Source organism: Limanda limanda, chromosome 13, assembly GCF_963576545.1.
Source record: "Limanda limanda chromosome 13, fLimLim1.1, whole genome shotgun sequence".
Lineage (NCBI taxonomy): Eukaryota > Metazoa > Chordata > Actinopteri > Pleuronectiformes > Pleuronectidae > Limanda > Limanda limanda.
This window is the reverse complement of record NC_083648.1, coordinates 17,102,641-17,123,499: the sequence shown is the minus strand read 5'-3', so window position 1 is coordinate 17,123,499 and position 20,859 is coordinate 17,102,641. Positions and strand designations below refer to the sequence as shown.

At 40.9% G+C, this 20,859-nt stretch overlaps 1 protein-coding gene across 3 annotated transcripts; it reads right to left on the bottom strand.

Annotated features, from left to right (window-relative positions):
• Positions 1–397: 397 nt before the first annotated feature.
• kdm4ab (lysine (K)-specific demethylase 4A, genome duplicate b) lies at positions 398–19,389 on the bottom strand. 3 transcript variants are annotated; one of them, XM_061083886.1, is made up of 24 exons: positions 19,259–19,389; positions 17,814–17,975; positions 17,349–17,524; positions 16,874–16,988; positions 16,513–16,706; positions 15,785–15,834; positions 15,557–15,660; positions 15,313–15,450; positions 14,993–15,210; positions 14,193–14,359; positions 13,566–13,945; positions 13,290–13,463; positions 12,816–12,923; positions 12,491–12,623; positions 11,996–12,165; positions 11,677–11,902; positions 10,723–10,802; positions 8,231–8,286; positions 6,224–6,332; positions 5,278–5,469; positions 4,243–4,413; positions 3,965–4,084; positions 2,448–2,540; positions 398–1,773 (listed from the first exon to the last, which is right to left on the bottom strand). In XM_061083886.1, the coding sequence occupies exons 2-24, from the start codon at positions 17,952–17,954 to the stop codon at positions 1,636–1,638; spliced, it is 3,453 nt and encodes a 1,150-aa protein (XP_060939869.1). In that variant the 5' UTR covers positions 17,955–17,975; positions 19,259–19,389; the 3' UTR covers positions 398–1,635. The 3 variants fall into 3 exon arrangements, with proteins under 3 accessions (XP_060939869.1, XP_060939868.1, XP_060939870.1); XM_061083885.1 differs by having other exon boundaries at positions 13,290–13,945; XM_061083887.1 differs by lacking the exon at positions 12,816–12,923 and having other exon boundaries at positions 13,290–13,945.
• Between the last annotated feature and the right edge of the window lie 1,470 nt (positions 19,390–20,859).

Genomic DNA, 20,859 nt, shown 5'->3' with positions numbered 1-20,859 from the left:
AACACAGTAAAATCATGAGAAAAGTTACAAAGTGCTGTTCTCGGCTGCTGATAAAATGGCTCCAATAGAAATTCTGCCTGAATGTTTAAGCTTTCGTCTACTTGTTTTTAAGTGTTTGGTAGTTGCAGAGAAAATAAATTCTACAAGGGTCTTTTCTGAGCTCAAACTTTACTCAAAGAGTTGCTGTTTACAAAGAGTACACAGATGTAACGCCGCCTTAGACATAAGCCCGAATGAAACCAAATACACAACAGTCACCATGACATGGACAGAAGCAGCCAGGTGTCCGCCTGCAGCCAGCATCTCTTCATAATACACTAAAGACTATTTCAAAGAAGATACAAGGGACTGGACATGAAAGAAAAACTTGCATCAATGAAATCTGAAAGTCATCCTCTTACAGTGGGGTTGTTTATTTGGGATCAAACTATAACCTGGTAACATTTGTATGTAAGCTAAAGTCGATCAGACACACACACAGTCTAAACTCAGGAGTCCAAATGTCAAAAAATAAAACGCGTCCCACAGCTGCAGGTTACAAGAAGTGCTTTTGCTTAAAGAGGAACTTGAGTCAGATTATTCACACCTTCAATTCCAGTTAAGGAAAGGCGAGCCTACAAATTTAAACAGAAACCCATCAATATAATAAATATAAATACATCTCAGGTTTTCTACAGATCGTGAAAAGGACATGACAAAAATAGTTTTGTTCTCAAATGTAATGCACTCGCATAAATAAAGTATAATAATAACAATAATTACAATAGTCTTAACAAACTTTAGGAAAACCAAAGTACGCTTGACCCTTTCAAATGTAAGGCTCGGGCCACTAACACACATCTAGTTCTCTTCACAGTAGATGCACGCTGAAGTTCCTATGAGAAGAAAGGCTTGTGAATCATGTTAATGTGATGCATGAAGAGACTGGTACAATCTACAGATGCTTCAGCATGTGACCTGAATGCATCATTTCATTTCTTTGGGGTCAAAACAGAATCAAATTGATCAGTTATATCATTTTATTGTAGTTGGTAGTCAACAGCTGATTGGCTAAAATTGATTGTACAGTTATGACTTTTGTCCTTGATGAGAACAAAATTAAAAACGGACCCATTATCACACTTCCTTTAAAGCCACATTACCAAGCACTGGAAATGACAAGAATTATGAAAATAAAATGAGTCTGTAAGTCAAGAGCAGAAGAAACATCCGTACTAGGAAAACCGTCCATTGTCTACCATGTGTTTACTTCTTAATGTGGTGGTAGACAAAAAGTAAACATCCTGCTTCAGGTAGGTAGCACAACAGTTTCCATATTTAATTATCACTGCATGGCTTCTTCCTGAGAAAAAGAATAAATCTAAATGAGAGGGAAGAAGAAGATAGATCTACTGAGTTCGATGGAAAACAGGGGTCTAACAGGTATGTATACAATGCAAACAATCATCTAAAGTCCCAGCCGTAGTTCAAAACTATGTAGCCAGACAGGCTGTGGAAAAGGAGGGTGAGGATGGGGTGGCCGTTCCTATCGGCAATATCCAGAAGCACACAGGACTTCTAGCTCTCCTTGGTGAGTTGATGAGGTGGAAGAGAAGAAGCGGTGCTGATGGAAAGCAGGAGGTGAGAGAAATGCCATTACTCCATGATGGTTCTGTAAATGACGGGCTCAACGTAGTCCCCTCTATATCGACTGTTGATGACCCGTTGCCTTTTGGAGTTCTGCTTGACGCCGCTCTGTGAGAAGAGCTCGAAACGCATGTCTGACGCCACGGACTGAGGAACAAACACAACAGGGACAGAAAATCAGCACTTATTGGTGTTACAGAACTCAATCATATAATGACCTAATTTAAACCAATAAGACCTGAGGCTTGTAATAAAATTGTACCACTTGAGATAACAGAAACACTTGAATTTCTCAGTCTCCTAAGCAGATAGACATGAAATTAAAAACATTTGGCTTTCATTTTAAATCATGGTAATTTCCCTCAGGTTCATGAACATTTGTTTTTTTCTAAATGAAAAAAGCCAGCAAAAATTGCTGAGCTCTCGCTCTCTCCTTCCTCCTCAAACATGTCTGCTACATGCGTCTGAATCTTCTTCATTGTTATCATCGTTCTTTTCGTCACTGAAGAACAGCTACAGCTAATAGACAGCCAATGTCTGAAATGCAATTTTTTTGGCAGGCTCAGAGCTCTCACAAACTTTATTTCTTATAATGCCTTTCCCGAGAGCATTTCAGTGAGTCTCAATGCACTTCATTAGTCACATCTTGAAAACTATGACAACATATAGAAAACAGACACTTAATCCGGCTCTAGGGGTAGAAACATGCAACCAGTCATAAAAGTTACAGTTTATACATGCACAAGTTACCTCAGGTGTATAAATGTTAACATTCCAACCTCATGAACTTTTTCTTTGCAACAAATGAGATTTAAATGTACCATTCGTGACTTGACTCGTTTAGGCAGATCCTCATCCAAAGAGAAGATGTCCTCTCGCTTGACAGAGATTTGTGACCCATCCTCAAACTCCACCTTAATGTACAAACATGTTCAAGTGAATCCATTGACATTCAAATGATGTGCAGGGTTTCCCCCAGTGCTGTATAGGCCTGGCGGGCCGCCAGGCTTTACTCCCCCCCCCCGCCAGGCTAAGCGTTGCATGTTTTTTTTATTTAAAAAAAAAAAAAAATCCGTCACTCGCGCACATCAACAACAGTTCACTTCCTCATTGAGCCCCGATCCCCAAGCAACCATCCTATTGGTCCAAACAGTCACATGTCCCACCCAGACGCCTTCACTGACCCTCGGACATCAGAACGCTCCTTCAACACAGTGTTTTACTGAACATATGTCGCCTTCACTGACCCTCAGACATCAGATCGCTCCTTCAACACAGTGTTTTACTGAACATAAGTCAAAACCGAACATAAACATAAACCTAGTCCGTTACACGATTAGGCTGCAGCTATTTGGTTTTATTTATTTAAAAATAGGGTACTTCTTATTTCATACATTTTCCACAAATATGAGGAGGACTTAAATAGCCCTACAAAGTTCTGTGTTTAATTTATTTCAAAGTAGGCCGACACTTGCCTGTGTATTTTGTTTGTTTGTTATTTTGTTGCTTGTCTGTTTGAGTAGCTGGCTGAAAGCAAAGAAGTAGTACGCTTATCTTTTATTGGTAACCAAACTGTTACGGTTCATTGTTTCTGAAATAAGAGGCCTGACTGCTATGTTCACAGCAAACTTGAATTTTTTTAATTTTTAATATTAAGTAGGGCTGCCACTAACGACTATTTTTCTATCGATTAATCTGACGACTATTTTATCGATTAGTCGATTAATCTAAACGATTAATTTTCCTCCAAAAAAATCTAATTGACCAATTCAATTCAGTTAATTTTATTTTGATAACAACAAACTGTATGTCACCATATAATGCAGCACAAAACAAAATGTAAACAAAGGCTCAAATATTAAATGCTAAATAAAAAAGAGGGCTTATAAGTTAAGTCAGCAGTGCAACTCAAAAAGATATCAAAGTATCTATTTAACCCCTTATCAAAAAAAAAAGTTAGGTGTGCATATTAAACAAAGTGCAACATGTTTAGAGTATAAGAAACAATGGTGTCCAGCTCAAAATCCCCCCCCCCCCCCCGCGGGTGCCTTCTAGCAGCCCTACCACCAGGCTTAGCAAGTTTTCTGGGGGAAACCCTGATGTGCATTCAAATTCAACCACATGGGTAAATAAACTGGGTGGTAAAAGTACACTAACACACATACATTCATATATTTCCAAATGTGTCCCAACAGTTCATTTTTAAAACACACAGGCCACCCACAGTTTGAGATTGAGGAACATAAGCCAGTTCCTGTGATATGCTTTTGACAAACTGAGTAACCCTGTTAGATACAGTATATGCAAGTCAGAGACTCAGAGGGAGGGGAGAGCTTACCAGGTACATAGGGATGGAGTGTGATGCTACAAATTTGGCTCCGTATATCAGCCCATCTGTCCATCGCACTTGAACAGGATCACCTTCGGTGGGTGGACCGAGACGGACGCAGTCACGGTTCTGCAAACACATCACAGCAAGCGATGAACTCAGGCTGTACATTAGATATGGAAATTGATCTGAGGAAACTTTAGCTGCTGTGGCTTATATCCGTCACTTTAATTTATCTGTGATCCACTACCCATAGCTACTAAAAAAAAATAGTAATTTATACTAACCGCGATGTCCTCAGGGAAAAGGTTATCGCTGTAAGACCCGTCATCGAACACAACCTCATAGAAGGAGGCTGTGGTCAGCTCCACCACGTCACTGTGGTAGTAACGGGCATTTCTGGATTTACAGATCACCTTCTGTCCCACTGCCAACTCCCTCATTGATGCCTTGTTGCGCTAAAGGACAGAAACAGAATGTTTGTATGAAATGTTTATGATCACAAACGGCTTTATGTCACAGGAAAGACAAGACAGTGTTTATAGAGTATTGAACACCACGGGTCTACAAAGATTAGATTACTATTGTGGCTAAAACAACATTTGGTCAGTCATTTGTAAATGAAAATATGCTGCTCTCTGCTTCATGGAACAAATCACACTGAGTGCATCTGATAGGAGCAACCGGATCTCTGTCTCCCTCCATTAATGAATCAAGGTAACTATTACTACTACTACTACTACTATTTTTTCAAGTACCCAGAACTTTTAGTCACAGGAACCTTTATCAAGGTATCTTAGAAGGGGACATGAGGCAACCTGAAAATGTATCAACACGCTCAAGTCCACCAGCTGGCAGTAATGCAGAAGGCTATACAACAAGAATGAAGTTTTATCAAGCAACACAACAAAAACAGTAAAATTGTGAAGTCGAGCGGGTCTTTGTCAAGATTCACTGCTTTGAGAATTTAATGATTACCACGATAAGAGCACTAATACCACTTTAGGAAATTTCCTAAAGTGGTAATGCTGCCATTTGTACTCCCAGAAATAAGCACAGAATAAGCATGGATAAACTTGGCCGTTTCCTACAACATGCATGTCAGTTCTCGAAACAGAGAAAGGGCATATGATCATTACATTACTGACTTGCCAGCTTCCCTTTTAACTAAACATCTTATTCTGAGCTGCGCACAGAGTTCAGACACAGAGCAACAGCTTGTAATCAAATGGCACCACTACAGGAAGTAATGCAAATGTTAAGTGAGTTTTTGCATCTAATAAATAAGTATTGGCTTTTAAGTATTGGTTTTACTATGTTACCTCAGGTATGACAGGCGTTTTGTGCCTGTGGCAGGTGATGAAGACTACGAAGGGCCAGTCATCTGGGTGCATGAGGACCCCGGCTGCCTGAGCGCATGTGGGGTGAAACGCCGTGGAGCAGCGCCCGTGGGAGCACTGGACACAGCAGCCCATCACTTCCCTCTTTATCCGTTTCCTGCAGTACACACACTTCTACCAGGGTGACATAGCAGGTTGAAGTTAAAGGAAGTAGGGACGAAGTAAAGGAGGAGAAAGGAAGCAAGCCCAGTGGGGAGGACGATGAGAACAAAAAAACAAATTATCAAGGGAATTAAAAGAGGCAGACAGACGTGAACTGGAAGACAGATATGTTGGAAGGAAATTACACAACTTCCTTTTGATTGGCTCCTCACATCCTATGTACTTATTTAGAAGTGGACCCAGTGAGATCGAGACATACAACAATGGAAACAAGGCTGACTGTTGTGAGCCAAGTTAGTTCGTTTTGGCGAGAAGCGGAACTGTAAGGACAGCCTTATGACTGGATATCAGTTTCACTTGAGAAGTGCTTGTCCACAGTGGGCATCACAACCAGACGCACACCCAGTACACCCTTGTTTACTAAGAATCTCATTTATATATTGGCCAGAAGAGTTTGGCAGTAGCAAAAAAGAATTGACTAATCATGCCAAAAGAAAAAGCAGAAACCATATGAATGATAAGAGTGGAATGCAACAAAAACAAGTTATAGGCTTGGTTGCAACCACATTAAATAAATGCGGTATATACTGTCAGTCAATGTATGTATCAAATAATTTTAAAATTAGAGAGAAACTGAGCTAAAAACCAAGGTCGCAGTTTAATGCCAATATTTTGGTTATAAAACAAAAAAATTAACAGGAAGTACCCCATGCAGGAACCTATTACATCATATCAAACATACAACCCAAACTGTGAGGGGTCTTACCAGTCTGAACCGTGGCAGTGGTATTGCAGAGAGGTCGATGGGGCTCCGCTCAGTGATGTTGACAAAGCATGCTTCCAGCACAGTGACGGCACACAGCACATGAACCCACCTGTGAAGAAGACAAACATGAAGTCAATTCAGGACAAATAGTTCAACGTCCAGGGCAAAGTGTTTCTGCAAATGTTAAAGCAAATACTCGACAACTAAGTGTTTTCCGTACAGCTTTCTGTACTGCTTGGAAACAAAGAGTCAAGGTTCGGAGGTATAATCCTCTCTTTAATACCTTCTTCATCACTCCTCGCATTTACAGAAGAGGTCCCATCGATCTGAGGTCAACTCAGAGTCACATGTGACCAGAGCTGTCTTTGTCCACTCACAGCTGCACCACAAACATTTAGTAGCCAAGTGTCCAATGAGGTTTGAACCCATTTGGTTCTGTTTAAAGAGCAAGATCTCCCACACTTTTTTCTACATTGATGTAAACCTACATTAAAGCTGAGACAAAGATGTAGTATCCACTAATTTACTTATTTCAAACTGAATGTACTACATAAAGCCTGATATAAAAACATCTTCGTAACTGTCCGAATACTTTTGGCTTTGTTTGTATAAACCGTAAGAATCTATTACTACAAGGACCACGTTGGAACTTTGAGTATTAGACTTTGGACAAAGGGACAAATATATATTTACAAATAATATAATCAATGCCAATTTATTCCAAATCAGCAAAATTGTTTATTAAATCATGAAGAAGCTTCAAAAAACAAATTCCCTCAATTCATGACTGTGATACCAGAGTGTGAAATAGCCTTCTTGACCTTTGGAAGAGAAAATATAAATTGAACTCCCACACTTTCAGCCCTGTCTACCTCAGCAGTTTTCTCAGAGACAGTTTTCTGCATGATAGATACTGTAGACATGGGTTAGATAGCTGTTGTATCTCTATATTAAAATTTGGCAAATTCCAGTCAGGCAGAGTTACTGCGGTCAGACTAAATTGAAAAGAGGCCACTGGTAGAAATCTGCAGTTTTTTTTCTATATTCTACTTCTTCCAAATGAACCATTATCAACAAGATATGATAGAAGCTTAGTACCACAGACATCTTTAGAGTGACCTCATGTTGCAACCTGAAAGTAATAACGGAGCCAATTCTTCTCTAGGGTTGGGTACCGAGAACCGGTTCCAATACAACCGGTACCTACCCGGACCGAAATGCAACGGAGATTTCGGTGCCTCATTTCGGTGCCTGAGCCAATCGAAGCCTGAGGTCTCCGCTCGTCCCGCCTCCTCACACTTCCGCTCCTTCCTTCACGGGAAGCGGTGGCCCCCGCCGGGCTGCCGGTGGACAGACTCTTGTCCCCGCGCTGCCCGCGCCCCGTGTGCAGGTGGGAGAGGGGGGATCTCCTCGCGAGACCTCTCCCCCCCCGCCGGGCGCATTTCCTCCTCGGCGGTGCGCCGCGGCCGGGTCGGCTTGGAAAGGCTCGGGGCGGGAGGAACAAAGACCACACCGAGAAATGTTTCATAAAAGCGATCGCATTTTAGGGGGACGAAGGCGGGCCGAAGCCCCCCTGCGACAGCCCCAGCCGCGGAGACACGGGGGTCTCTGAGTGATGGGAAAGCGCCCCTTAGTCTTCATTTGGCTCAGGCACCAAAGTCAGAGTCACGAGCCAGAGTGTGTGTGTTTTGTATTTTTTTAAGTATAGTGTAAACTTTTGTTAACAGTTCGTATGTTATTCATAGTTTTAAGTTAAAAAGGGTTGTGTATTTATTTATATTTATAATCTACTTTAAACAGTTAATATATTTGGCAATAAAAAAAGCCTTTCTTAGTCAAGCATCGTTTTGTGCACTTTTTTTGAAAAAAGTATCGGTCCAGGCACCGTTTATGAACCGGTATCGTTTTAAAAGTATCGGTTAGGAACCGGTATCGGATAAAAACCAAACGATACCCATCCCTATTCTTCTCTATGGTGGTTGCACCATTACCTGCTGTATAACTTACTTGTCATTGTTGGCTCTCTGCAGAGCTCCACCTCTGAGGGAACACAGACAGCAGTCCTACGGGAAGACACACACAACAATGACATCTAAATAATGTATGTTTAATAGCTCAAATGGTGATAATGCCATACATTCTGGTGTATCAGACTGAGATATACCCGCTATATAGGTTAAATTATTCGCTTTCTCCATCGCAGCCCCAAAACTCTGAAACCCTCTCCCTCCCATCATCTGATTCTCCCCCTCAATAGAAATTTTCAATAGTAATCTAAAAACACATTTTTATTCTTTAGCCTTTCAATGTGTCCAAGTTGTTGTGTTGTGTAGTATTATGATTGTTGGTTTTATGTTTTTGTTATTGTTGTAATCACTTTTTGTAAAGCATTTTAGATCAACAATGTTGTGTTTAAAGTGCTATATAAATAAAGCTGAAGTTTTTGTCGAACTGTGTCAGCTGTGTGCAGCACCTCACTGCACTTCTTCAAACCTAGTGTGAAACGCTGACATTAAGTGAACCACAGAGTGACACTGGTAAATAGTAGCAGATTCTATAAAATAAACAACACCCTAAACACATATTTATCACCTTTACAACACCCTAAACACATATTTATCACCTTTCAGCTCATAGTCAAAAAAACTGAAAACCGAAACAGCAGGAGTCCTTTGAGACATGACTATGAAGTGTAGAGTGAACACTGCCCACTGGTGGGCAAGTGTTTGTGTCACTACTTGGCCACATTCCCAGAATGTGTGTCTATTGTTCAGAGCAGACAGGAATGCTTAAGGCAAAGGAAATGTAAAGATACATTTTATAAACAAAATTGGGAAAAACAAATCCCCCCCAAACAATGACAGCCAAAGGAATGGAACAACCTCAGAACAAAGGAGGTGGAGAGCCAGGTTTCCAACATGAGACAAACAGTCACTGCGGTTACATGTGTCCGATTTAAACCCGATTTCTGGCGTTGTCCGGTTTCAATCGAAGATCCACGTCATGTAACTCCACAAATCTAGATTTCTTGTGTCCGACTGAAGTCGGATAACCACCCCCAGATAAGTAGATCGGATTTGGCTGTATATCGGACAACGCGCGCATGTAACTCTGGAAGCTAGACAACAACTGGAGATGACGTCTTTGGGCATGCTTGAGATCCTGCCCCCCCCCCCCCTCCCTCCCTGGCCGTGGCCCGGAAGTCGACAGTTAGATAAAATGTCGCTGCCCTGTGCCGGCCGGCAAAAACAAACAAACAAACCATTCTAATCAAATGCGCCGTTCGCATTCGCAGTACTCCTAGAGTAAACATGCACAACATCATGTAGAGGGACGTAGCTTCACCTTGCTCTCCGTTCGTCATCTTTCTCGCATGCTGAGTTGAAGGCTGTTGTTTTTTTTGTTGGTAGTCACCACTAGCTGTAATGAAAACAGCGCCACCTATAGTAGCGGGGTATGAAATGGTTTCGGACAAGAGTCGGATTTCTCAGTGCCATGTACCCTGAGATAGAGCAGTTAACCCCCCATGGATAGAGAAACCGGGCTTCAGCCGAAATCGGGTTTATGCCATCATGTAAACGTAGTGACTGTTGCAGCAAAATCCAATACAATTGAATGGATGTTGACCAATTCTTCAAACGTAAAAAAGACATTCATTTAAATTGGACTCAAAACGGCGTCATTTACAACATGTTTTAGCCTAAATGTCCGCTGTTATCCTCTTACGGGGCCACATGTGTGTGTGGATCACAGAGGACATTTAGACTAAACACATGGTGTAAATGTACTTGGTGGCATCTGGACACTTGTATGACACCACAGGAGCAGTATCGAGGTATTTTACATTTCTTTCTGTTGTCGTTCTGTTGCCATTTACTTTAATTATATTGGATTTTGCTGCAATGCTGTTTAATCCTAAAAAGTGTTTTCTGGACACTTCACCCACCCCTCCATCGGCATAGTGGTGAGTACATTGAGTGAAGATTCATTTTTGGGTGAATTATCTTTTAAGCTTTTTTAAACCAACTTTGTTTTACAGTGTAATCAGAAAAACAGACCTGCAGACTTCAGTCGCAGGATGCAATTTTCTGTTAGAGCCTGAGAGAAAACTAATTGAGTCTCAAACCCGATGTTTTCTCTTATTACAGTGTAAGAGAATCGGGTAAGTAGCCCTGCCAACATAAACAAAACTAGCTGAAACCCAAACATATTTTCAAAATTAAAAACTACTGTAGATATTGCACATCTAAGGCCAGTACAATATATTCATCAGGAAAGGTTTATGTTTGACTGAAACTTAAGTAAAACACAGATGTACCAATAACATCTCTTGGCTTTTCAAAGTAATTCTCTTCTGTTTACGCCTGATCATGATTTCCTGACAGCGGAATGGGAAAAACCAACTCTACCGTTGTATTTATGAATGTGTATTTTCTCTATATGACAGGGGGGAAAAAAGTGCATTGTCATCTGTTGCCATTGGGGACCAATGAACTGACCTCAGTGATGGCATTAGCCTCACAGCGAGCACACAGCCAATCGTCCAGCTCTGTTGCAGAACCAGACACACCATAGCAACCTGAACAGGAAGAGAAAAGTACAAGTCACACACCAAGTCCTCTGGTGCTTGATTTCTCAGCTTGTTTTCATGTTGGGCTGAGTATTTTCAAGAGCAAGATTTAATTGTTTGTCTGCTTTTGCAAAATAATTTCAGATTTTAAAGAATGATCACAACTGATGGGACTATAAAAAGACAGAAATGACTACATCAAAAGTAAATATTTTTCAAGAGGCAGGATTAAAGTAAGAAAGAATTGCAAAGAAAGCTCAACTTTAACTTAACTACCAACAGGACTTTATTCAGCAAAAAAATTGTGTTGTGGGTGCAAGAGCTGTTTGCACTGATTGCTGAATAATTTAATGTCCCACAGTTGTTTGTGTATTCATCCATAATGCATGTATGGCCTTTAGTGCTGTTTTTGATACAACTGTAACTGTACATGCTTTAAGCCAGATAGAATGGTTTATGCTTTGCTCTACTTTATTGATAAACTCAAGTCTTCTTGTAAAAATTTTAAATTACAAAAATGGTCCCTGGAACTTAACTTATCTGTGATGTCACTGAGGGTTTTACTACTAGCGGAGTTATTTTATTTTGGAGCAGGTCTCTTTAAATTGTGTACCCGCCGTTACATTTTGCTTGTGTGGTAAGGCACTCCGTTTTTGGTAGTTGCCTAGGTATGTTGGAGGTAATGTTTTTGTTTCTTTTACTTTTACAAAATTTAAACCATTCATTTACATTCTTGTGTACCATTTGTTCTACTGTGACATATGTTCCTGAATCCTTGTCCATTGCTTTAAAGGGACATTTCCTAATTTTGCCTCTATGTAATGTGTACATATCTGCTCCTTAAACCCCCCCCCCAAAAAAAGATACATAAAACGGAGCTTACTGGTGTGCACACGGACGTAGCACTTAGCACAACTGACTAGCAGGCTGGTCCCGTCCTCTCCCATGTGAGGGTTCGACAGCTGTCCCTCCTCAATCTCATTGGTCTTGCTGGTTTGGGTGTTGGTTTGGGTGTTGAAACACATTTCAGGGATGAGCGGTTTGGACCACTGGCGGCCACCTCGGCGTTTCACTAACTTGATGCTAGAACTCCCAGTACTGGACTCAGACTTGAGGGGGGGAAATACAGATTGAAAAGGGTGTGAATAACAATTAAACAACAGAAGTAGTTTTAAGACAACATGAAATGTTTTAGTTCTCACCTGATGATGAGTGTGGAAGATTAGGCAAATGGAGCAGTAGGGGGCGTGCTGCCCCATTCTCTTGTTGTACTCCTTCTCTGCCTCGTGGTTATAAGGCCGACACTGCCACAGCTGGGTTAGTGGCTTCGCCCACTCCTCCTCTTGTTTGAACTCCACATCTACAAACATATCTACATATGAGGAGGAAAAAACGATATCAACATTAGAAATCGTACATTATGGGTTCATAACTTGATATTTGAGTCCTGTACCAGGTCAGTCCCAGACAGGTAACCCTCAAAAAGTTGTGACTGGTAAAAAATATCTAAATAAGTTCCCAACATTTTTTATGCCAACTTTAATATCTCTATTTTCTGGAGAAATGGCAAATTTTAAACATTGTGTGGTATTTAACATCTAAATTAGCTAATGTGGAACCTACTCATTTTCGGTAAATTCAAGGAACTATTAATGAACTTTAGACGATAAACTAACTAGGATCAATGTTGTGCTCACCATCATCACTGTGCACCTCTTTGATTAGAGGGTGGTGGCGAGGCAGCTTACGGAGCTGTTCCTGCTGCTGCTGCTGCTTCTTCACCACTGACTTGCAGTACGACTGCTCCTCTGACACCTGCTGGAGCAACAACTGTAGAACAAAACACAAATTAAAAACAAGAACTCTACTGTATCAAATACAATCTACTTAAACATCAGCTGCTATGAAGTTTCCCTATTTTGAGGAATGTTGAGAGCTCTGTACTGAATGCATTCATTTCATGGTAATCATTAGGCCTAATCATTCTTTTTGAGAACTCGATCCGAGCAGACAGCTACTTACGTGATGATTCTGAGTGACCACCTTCGTCTCTTTGTAATCTGGTTCCTGGAGAGGAATGGTGTCTCTCAGGATGGTAATGCCACAATCAGCAAGCGGGCATTGGTTACTCTGTAGTTTGAACAGCATTATTAACATCCAAACTTTGTGGTATATTGCAGAATAATGCCTGATATACAGTTTTCTGCCACCACCAGATAAATCATTAAATTATTATGTTAGTGGTCAACTGAGCTGGAAGAGATTAGTATGCAAACACCATGCAAGGAAATTGCATCAGTACAGAGCCTCCAAAAAGTGTGGCTGTATTTTCCATTAATGCAGACTTATACACGTATTGCAAAGTAAGAAGAGGGTGAACCGCAGACAGTGAATGCACTATACACCACGATCTGTGCTAAAACATGCATATGCCACTCATGCACACAGACTGTGTCACACCTTCCATGTGTCTGTAAGAAACATACGAACACGAACCTTTCGCTTGTTTTGGGGAAATTCTTTCACCACATTGCTCAACTCTTGTGGTGGTGGTTGAACCTGAGGGGAAGCAGACTCAGGCTCAACTTCTGGCTCCTCCACTTTAGGCTGAGCTTCAACGGATGTTGATATTTCGGGTTTGTCCTCCTCCTGGTCTTGCTTCTCGGGACTCTGCGCCTCCGATTTAGTTGGTGCCATTTTGATAAAAATAAATTTAGATTCCTGCTGTTGCTCTGCTGCTTCACAGCTCGGGGACTGAAATGAAGACTGTACCTGTGTGTAGGATTTGTGCTGTAGATGACGTGGCTGATGCTCTTTGGCATAGCTGTGAACCTGGAGCTGTGTGTGAGATTGCCGCTGCTTTTCTAGAGTGTAGCTGTGCACCTGGAGAGCGTCTTTTGGACTCAAAGTCCTGTGGAAGAGCAGGCTTGCAACCCCCATTTTGCGAGAAGGCTGTGCTGACGCTTCTCTCCATGCAGGAGGTGCCGATGTAGATAGATGTCCGTTTCTGGTGTGGGACTGAGAGGAGATGGCAGGTGCTCGAGTCTTGGTGTAATGAGGCGTACGGCCTGCATCGTTACTTTGGGTCAAGCATCTGTGAAACGGATCCATTAAAGTGAGCTTGGTCGGCGTGACAACCAATTTTGGTGGACCTGTAAATTAAATCAGAAGTATTTTCATGAAGTCAGGATAAAAGATGAACTGGCATTTCTTTCTCCCAAAAGCAAAGCGGTGTCTGAAACTTGCTATGAGACACACGCAAAATTTAGACACTCAAAATAAAATAGCACATCACTAAATTTAGAGAGTTATGTTTATTAAATAGGAGGAAACATTGGACACATCCTTTATATAATGTTAATAACCTATAAGAAACTAGTAAAATGAAGATAATAATACCTTTATTTCTCCTGCCGTCTTGTGGAGCAGTACGTGGAGGTATGAGGTTTAGCCTCGGACGTTTCCCATACTGCTCCGCTTCTTCCTCATCTTCATCCTTGGGAGCAACCTCCTTAGGAACCTCCAGGCACACCCTGTGTCTCTTGGTCTCTATCCTCTGTGTCATGCTGAGGACAGACCAGATGCAGACATGGGGCAGAGAACAGAAAAGCTTTTCATTAGCAAAAAACGGTACATGCTCACTAACAAATGAATCAGTAGGGGACATACAGAATGTAACCATTATGTTTTGTTCATCTATTATAGATAACAATTAAAACAAAAATGTAACACTAAAACACCAAGATGTATTACTTTTACAGAATAGAGAATAAGATGAACATGCACCTCACTGTAACAATAAAAGTTGAGAATGGAAATTCATAACATATAAAGAAAGGATCTTGGTGACATGTAAGGTTGTGAGGACTCAAAGACTACTTGACGAGTTGTTACTGCCATCTGCTGGAGATCATGGAAAGTGAAACTGGACTTCAGCTATGTGTGCCTCGGATAAAGATCTTTAAAGCACATAATATGAGGTGGCATCCTAAAATCCTAAAAAATAAGTTCATGTCAGGAACAGAATAAAAAAAAATTCTAAATAATTGAATTATCAAAACTGTTTAGGTGGCTTAAGACTGACGTACCCACACCCCAACAGGAAGTGCCAAAACAAGGAGTACTAAATCTCACTGTATAACTCATCAAAAGACACATTCATACACAAGGAGACTCTTTTTCAGCTCCAAGTGACTCACCTCTTCCGCTCTCCGTCCTCTCCACAGTTCTCCACTGAGCAACTATTGCTGGGGATGTCACTGGAGGAATCCCCCAGGAACTCCTTAGCCTCCGGGGTGGGTCGGGAGTGGTCGATGGGTACATTTCGTCCTGCCAGCCACTGTTCATAACGATCCGGCTGGAACTTCTTCACAAATACATCCATGGAAATCTTCACCATGTCCTTACGGCAGGAGCACTGAAGATTCAAATAATGTAAATTCAATCTTAAAAATCCATATTCCATTTTTACTTGAAAGATAACAAGTGTAAGTAAATGGTTCCATTTGGCAGTTCTCACCAAAACTGCTTGTTTGCCATATTCAATCCATCTCTCGGTGGCAAAGTTGGTGGACTCAGCACAGTTGAAGCCGTGATTGAAACCAGCATGATAGGCATAGGGGAAAGTAACCATGAACTGGCCAGCCTCCTGAGTTATCTGAGGATTAAGTAACAAAACCCTTACTAACGTTTAAACATTTGGCTTTTAGTCATAGAGTCGGATCCCTTTTGGAAATGCAAACAAACAGTAACTCTTCACCTACCTTTTCAAACGGAATGCCATATTTCTTCAGGATAGAGGGTGAGAGGAGAGTCATCTTGTGCCGCAGAAAGGCCTCACAATTTTGGGCACTACCAGGAAAGAAGCCTTGAAGAAAAATGTGCAGATGGATTTTAAACTGACATTACATCACTTTGAGGTTCAGGAGGTTCGTACAGTTAAAAGATGTATACTGTAAACACAAAAAGAAAGTATTCCACTGCTCTCCTACCTTGAGCCAGACGCTCCAATCTTTTCCCATGCTCTGGGGGCACACAGTACCTGAAGACAGTCAAATGGAGTTCTCATTCACAATAAACTGACAGATAGATCATAGATAATACAACAAAGATATCATCCACTACAACACTGTTTATATGACAGACGGTAAGTTAGTGGTGCCCCTATAGTAGCTGATTGGCTAACTGCTTGGTCTACTCATTAAATGTCAGGCCATTAAATTAAGTACATTTCCTTTAAGTGTGCCAGATTTGAGCTCTTTCAATGTAGTTTGGGCAGTTGCTAGCTTGGTTTAGACAACTTCAAACTTAACATTAGCAAACACTTCAACTCAATATTTGGATTTGATTGGCTAGTGTGGTGTATTGATGTTCTAATAACCAGTAGATAAGGAGTAGGAGCCAAATTCAAAATGTCTTCTTAAACCCAAGCATTCTGGGATAGAACACCCTGCTGCTTTAATGATCTACTGCCATTGATGTGAAACAGGAAGCCTGTCTTCTGGTTGTGAAAGGGTCTTTACTAATGTAAATGACACATTTACATGTGGAAGAGATGGTTTAGGTCAGAGCTTAAAGCAGACAACCTGCCACAGGTTTCAAGCAGAGGTAGGAAAACAACTTCGTAACATTTTTGAGGAATGTGAGAATTCTATAAGCATGTGTAAAAATTAAAATCTTTCATTGTGCATATCAAGTAAAAAACTGTTTGTATTTTTACCATGATTTGGGCTGTCCAAAGTGCAAGTAGTTAATACTGTAGAGGTCCATGTCCTCAGTGTGCCATGCAAAGGTGGTCTTCCACATGCCAAAATACAAGTAGGGTGTATTAACTCCCTCGATAGTGATGCCACTTTCATGTTCAACGGTATCCAAGATGGTGTCCAGATGGCAAATGTTCCACTCTTTGACATCCTACAGAAAGAGAATAACATCTGATCAACACCTGATAACTATAAGTGATCAAAACCAATTTGATCGGTAACATAATCATCGCCCTAGGTTTTCAGGTCAACACAGAGAACCCATCACTGCTGATAAATATTCAATACATCAAGAACTCTCAAAGGATGGTAACTCACAGGGTCATACAGGCTTCCATTAACATCTGCTCCATAGATTGGAGGATTAAATGTCACATTCTTCCAGTACTTCCTTTCCAGCTCCTCAAAGTCATCATAATGTGGACTACAGAACCTACACAAGGAATAAGCAACAGTTAATTAGTCAAGCCATAAATACACTTTTAGTATCAGAAGATGTTAAACAGTGGAAAGTATTCAACTACAGATTATCTAGTACAATGGCATAAAAAAAACATTCGATGACTCAAGGCTAAAATAGATTTTACTGGGAACAGACAGCTAAGTGAGTAAATGGTGACCTGATTTTCAAAAAGCATAAATGTGACAAATATATATTTCTTGAATATTTGTCTCATTTTAATCGTCTACAGATTAAAAAAAAAGAGCAAAAATGTTACTTTAACTGTAAATTAAAAAAAATATTAATATTTTTAAAAAATCATTAAAATTATAAAAAATGTGCACTTCTTACTTGTCACTGGTAGCAATCTTGCGGAACTCTCTGACTGTCATTGACTTCTTCTGAATGTTGTACTGAGTGAAAAGGCCCGACTGGCCTGTCACCACCTGCTGGATGGGTGCTGGTATCACCAGGTCATCTATGTTATCATAAGATTGTCGAGGTTTCCATTCCTTTGGTGGGACAATCTTTCGGGAGGGAAGTTAACAGTGAATCTCTGTTTTCTAAACACTATTTGAAGATCATCTACCAGCACACGTTGGAGGAATACATTTCTATGACAAGTACTGGTATATGACAAGCAAGTGTTGACATGAAATAGAATATAATAAAACGTCAAACAGATGATACTGATATTTGGGCTATTCTAAGTTTTTAGTTTTGAATTTGTGTTAGTACTTTTTGTACTACACATACAATCCTATTAACTCCACAATGGTTGTGAATGTGACCATAAACATGCACTTCAGTACTCACTTTAGCCATGCCTGCTTTATGTGCTCCCTGGGACTCAATATAAGCAATGTAGCGGCTGAAGTTCTTGAATTGCTCAGGAGTCGGGTAGAAAGTCATGATCCCCTTGGAACCATGGGTTTGGGAAACCACGTCAGACGCCATCCCAAACTTCAGTGGCCAAGCCTGTACATTGTAAATGGAGAAACTGTGATTTAATGATATGCCATTCTGATATATATATATATGTTTTGAATATAGTATTCCATCATAACCTCAGCCAGGGAGGTTATGTTTTGTCTGTGTTTATTTGTCTGTTCTTTAGCAGGATTGAACCAAAACTAGTGGAGGGATTACCACGAAATTGGAGCATGGAGAGATGGAGCATGGGTCAGGGAAGAACCCATTAAATAGTATTTCAGAGCCGGATCAGGGGGCGGACCCACTATTTTTTTTTGTCACTTTCCTTGATTTATCAGAGAATAATTGATTATCGATGAAAACAAATCAACCATGTTTGTAGAACTAATATTTACGAGTGTGTGCAATTTGGTGCCGCTTCAACCCACATCTAGTGATTTGAAATGTAAATAACAGAGCCAAAAAACTTTAATAACTTTGCGTCAGAATGTGACCTGCATCTTTGTGGCTCGATTAAATAATACAAACTAATTCCGTGCGTCTGTAGTGAGTAGCACGTCCGTGGGGGTCTCCTCCGTTTAGCGGGGGACGGGCTGGTCTGCACGGGGCAGGGAGAAGCTTTAACCGGCCCTGATTGGTTAAACCTGCGGCTCTTTAATTCGGCCTGAGGCGCAGAAGCTAACATTAGCTCCTCTGCTCACCTGCTACAGAAACATGAGCTACTCCGGGTAGCGAATATCCACTGACACATAGCACATCATTAGCTATCCTGTTAGCATAGCAACGGTGCTATAATCCCATTTAGTTGTAGCCACGTACATGACATCACAAATCAAGGTGTACATTACCACCGTGTGTCTGTCAACGTGTATTCACGACGCCTCCAAGAAGAACAGCAGTCCCAGCTAGCGTTAGCTCGCTAGTTCACGTTAGAATCAGGACGGGATGGGACTACGTCCTGCGTTACATATTCCACCGTAGCTTGATTACGTGCTATCCAACTCAGTCGCTCAGGGAGCTGTTCGCAAACTCGCACAGAAACCGCAACCACATCCTCGTCAAGACACTTTATCAGCTACACAATCTCAGCTGGGTCATTAATAAACGATCAGTTGTACAGTTGTAGTATTTGGTAGAAGATACAAACAGTGAAACCACCATTCGCCAAGTCAAGCGAGACTGTCCCAGGAAATAGACTCCGCCCGACCCCTTGCACCGACATTAGCTGTAGAGCAGTTCCGGCTAGTTTAGCCACTGGGCTAGCATTGTGAGTTTAGAAGCTAACAGTGCGCGGCGGCCGTGACATAACTCGACCCGGGGATACTCACCACCTGCTCCCGGTTGATTCACAAGTGGTCCCCGGCCGTGCAGTCGCCTCGCGGTCAGTGGAAACAGCAGAAGTGAGGAGAGGGGACAGAAGACAGCTCGCTAACTCAGCCCCCTGAGAGGAGCCTCCATTAGCACGTCTACGCAAGCATACGCTCCTCGGATCTTGTTTACCACAACACGCATGGGACACGCTCAGCCAATCACAGCGTGGCTCTCATGGCTCCACAGTTCAAATCAAAGTTATTTGTAATGAATGAAATTGTCGAACTAATGAACCAAAATAATAAAAAGTCAACTATTTTCTATAAACATTTAGAATGGAAGAAAGAGAAAAACAATACGTACAGTAAAGTGAGCCTGAAGTTGTGACCATTTGAGGTAAAAATACTGGAGTAATAACATCCAAGACATACAACATCAATATAAGGCTGACAGAAGATGGAGAAAAGAGGCTTCTCTGTGCCATGGATTCTCTGTGTCTGTGTCTGCCAGGAGAACATTTTTCAAATATCAACTAAATTGAGGGTGTGACACATCTTTATATATATATATATTCCGGAATAGATATTACGTTGTTTCATACACTGTATATCACTATGTAACTGTTCTCAATCATCACTAGATTATCTGTTTTATTTTTGTTGAATAATAAATATTGGATTAAAATACAAACAATGTTCACATGGATTTATTTGAGAATCGGGTTAGAGATGCTATAATGACAGGCTTAGAACTATTTTTACACTTTAAAAGCCATTAGAAAAGATAACGTGATAAGACTAATCTTAATGTAACCTTGATCTGCCCCTGGATGTTGTGCTTTACCCTGCGGTCCCTGTGTAATAATAACTACAAATAATCTTGTCTAATTACTTTTATCTCCAAAGGTGCCTGTACTGTGTGTGTGCATGCTGTTGTTAATTTTAGGACTTATTCCATTACACAAACTGATCTTTTCAGGACCAGTGGACCTCATGGGGACTAAAGGTCAGCCCCAATGAGGCAAACCATAAATTCTTAGGTCCTGGTTAAGGACACAGGTCAGATATGAATTATGGCTAGGTAAAGGTTAGGCATGAATTGGTCATGACTAAGGTCAGTGATGAGATTTTGCTTAGGCTCTCTAAAATGAATAGAAGCCCATGCTGTATCCTAACAAGTATAGCAGTGCAAACATGTTTTTGTGTGTTGAATATAAATGCGAAAGGGTATTTTGGTTCTATCTGGTACGAAATTATTGTAATGCTTTTACTCACTGAAGAAAAACAGACCATACTAGTGCAAATAAACAAGCAAGCAACACCACCTGTAGACTGTGAACATCTTTATTTCGAATGGCACATTCATACACTGACTCCAACTGTTTTCACAGGATATATAATGTTATATGCATCTATACGCATGTAGTGCATATAATATGATCCCCATGAATAAATGCAACAACATTAGCACATTTTAACGACAAAAAGTTATAGCACATATGAGCACTGACAATTTGTATATGCACACTTTTAGCATAAGAGGAAGTAGATGTGCACCCTGTAATCCATACAGTTTAACTGATCAATCACACCAAAGAAAACGTACATTACTTTGCATC

Coding starts and splice junctions, on each gene's coding strand:
- kdm4ab (XM_061083885.1), bottom strand. CDS start 17,954: ATGGCGTCTGACGTGGTTTCCCAAACCCATGGTTCCAAGGGGATCATG. Junction 15,661..15,784: donor ATTGGAGCGTCTGGCTCAAG/GTAGGAGAGCAG, acceptor TTTTTCTTCAAG/GCTTCTTTCCTGGTAGTGCC. Junction 1,774..2,447: donor AACGAGTCAAGTCACGAATG/GTACATTTAAAT, acceptor TTTGTTCCTCAG/TCCGTGGCGTCAGACATGCG.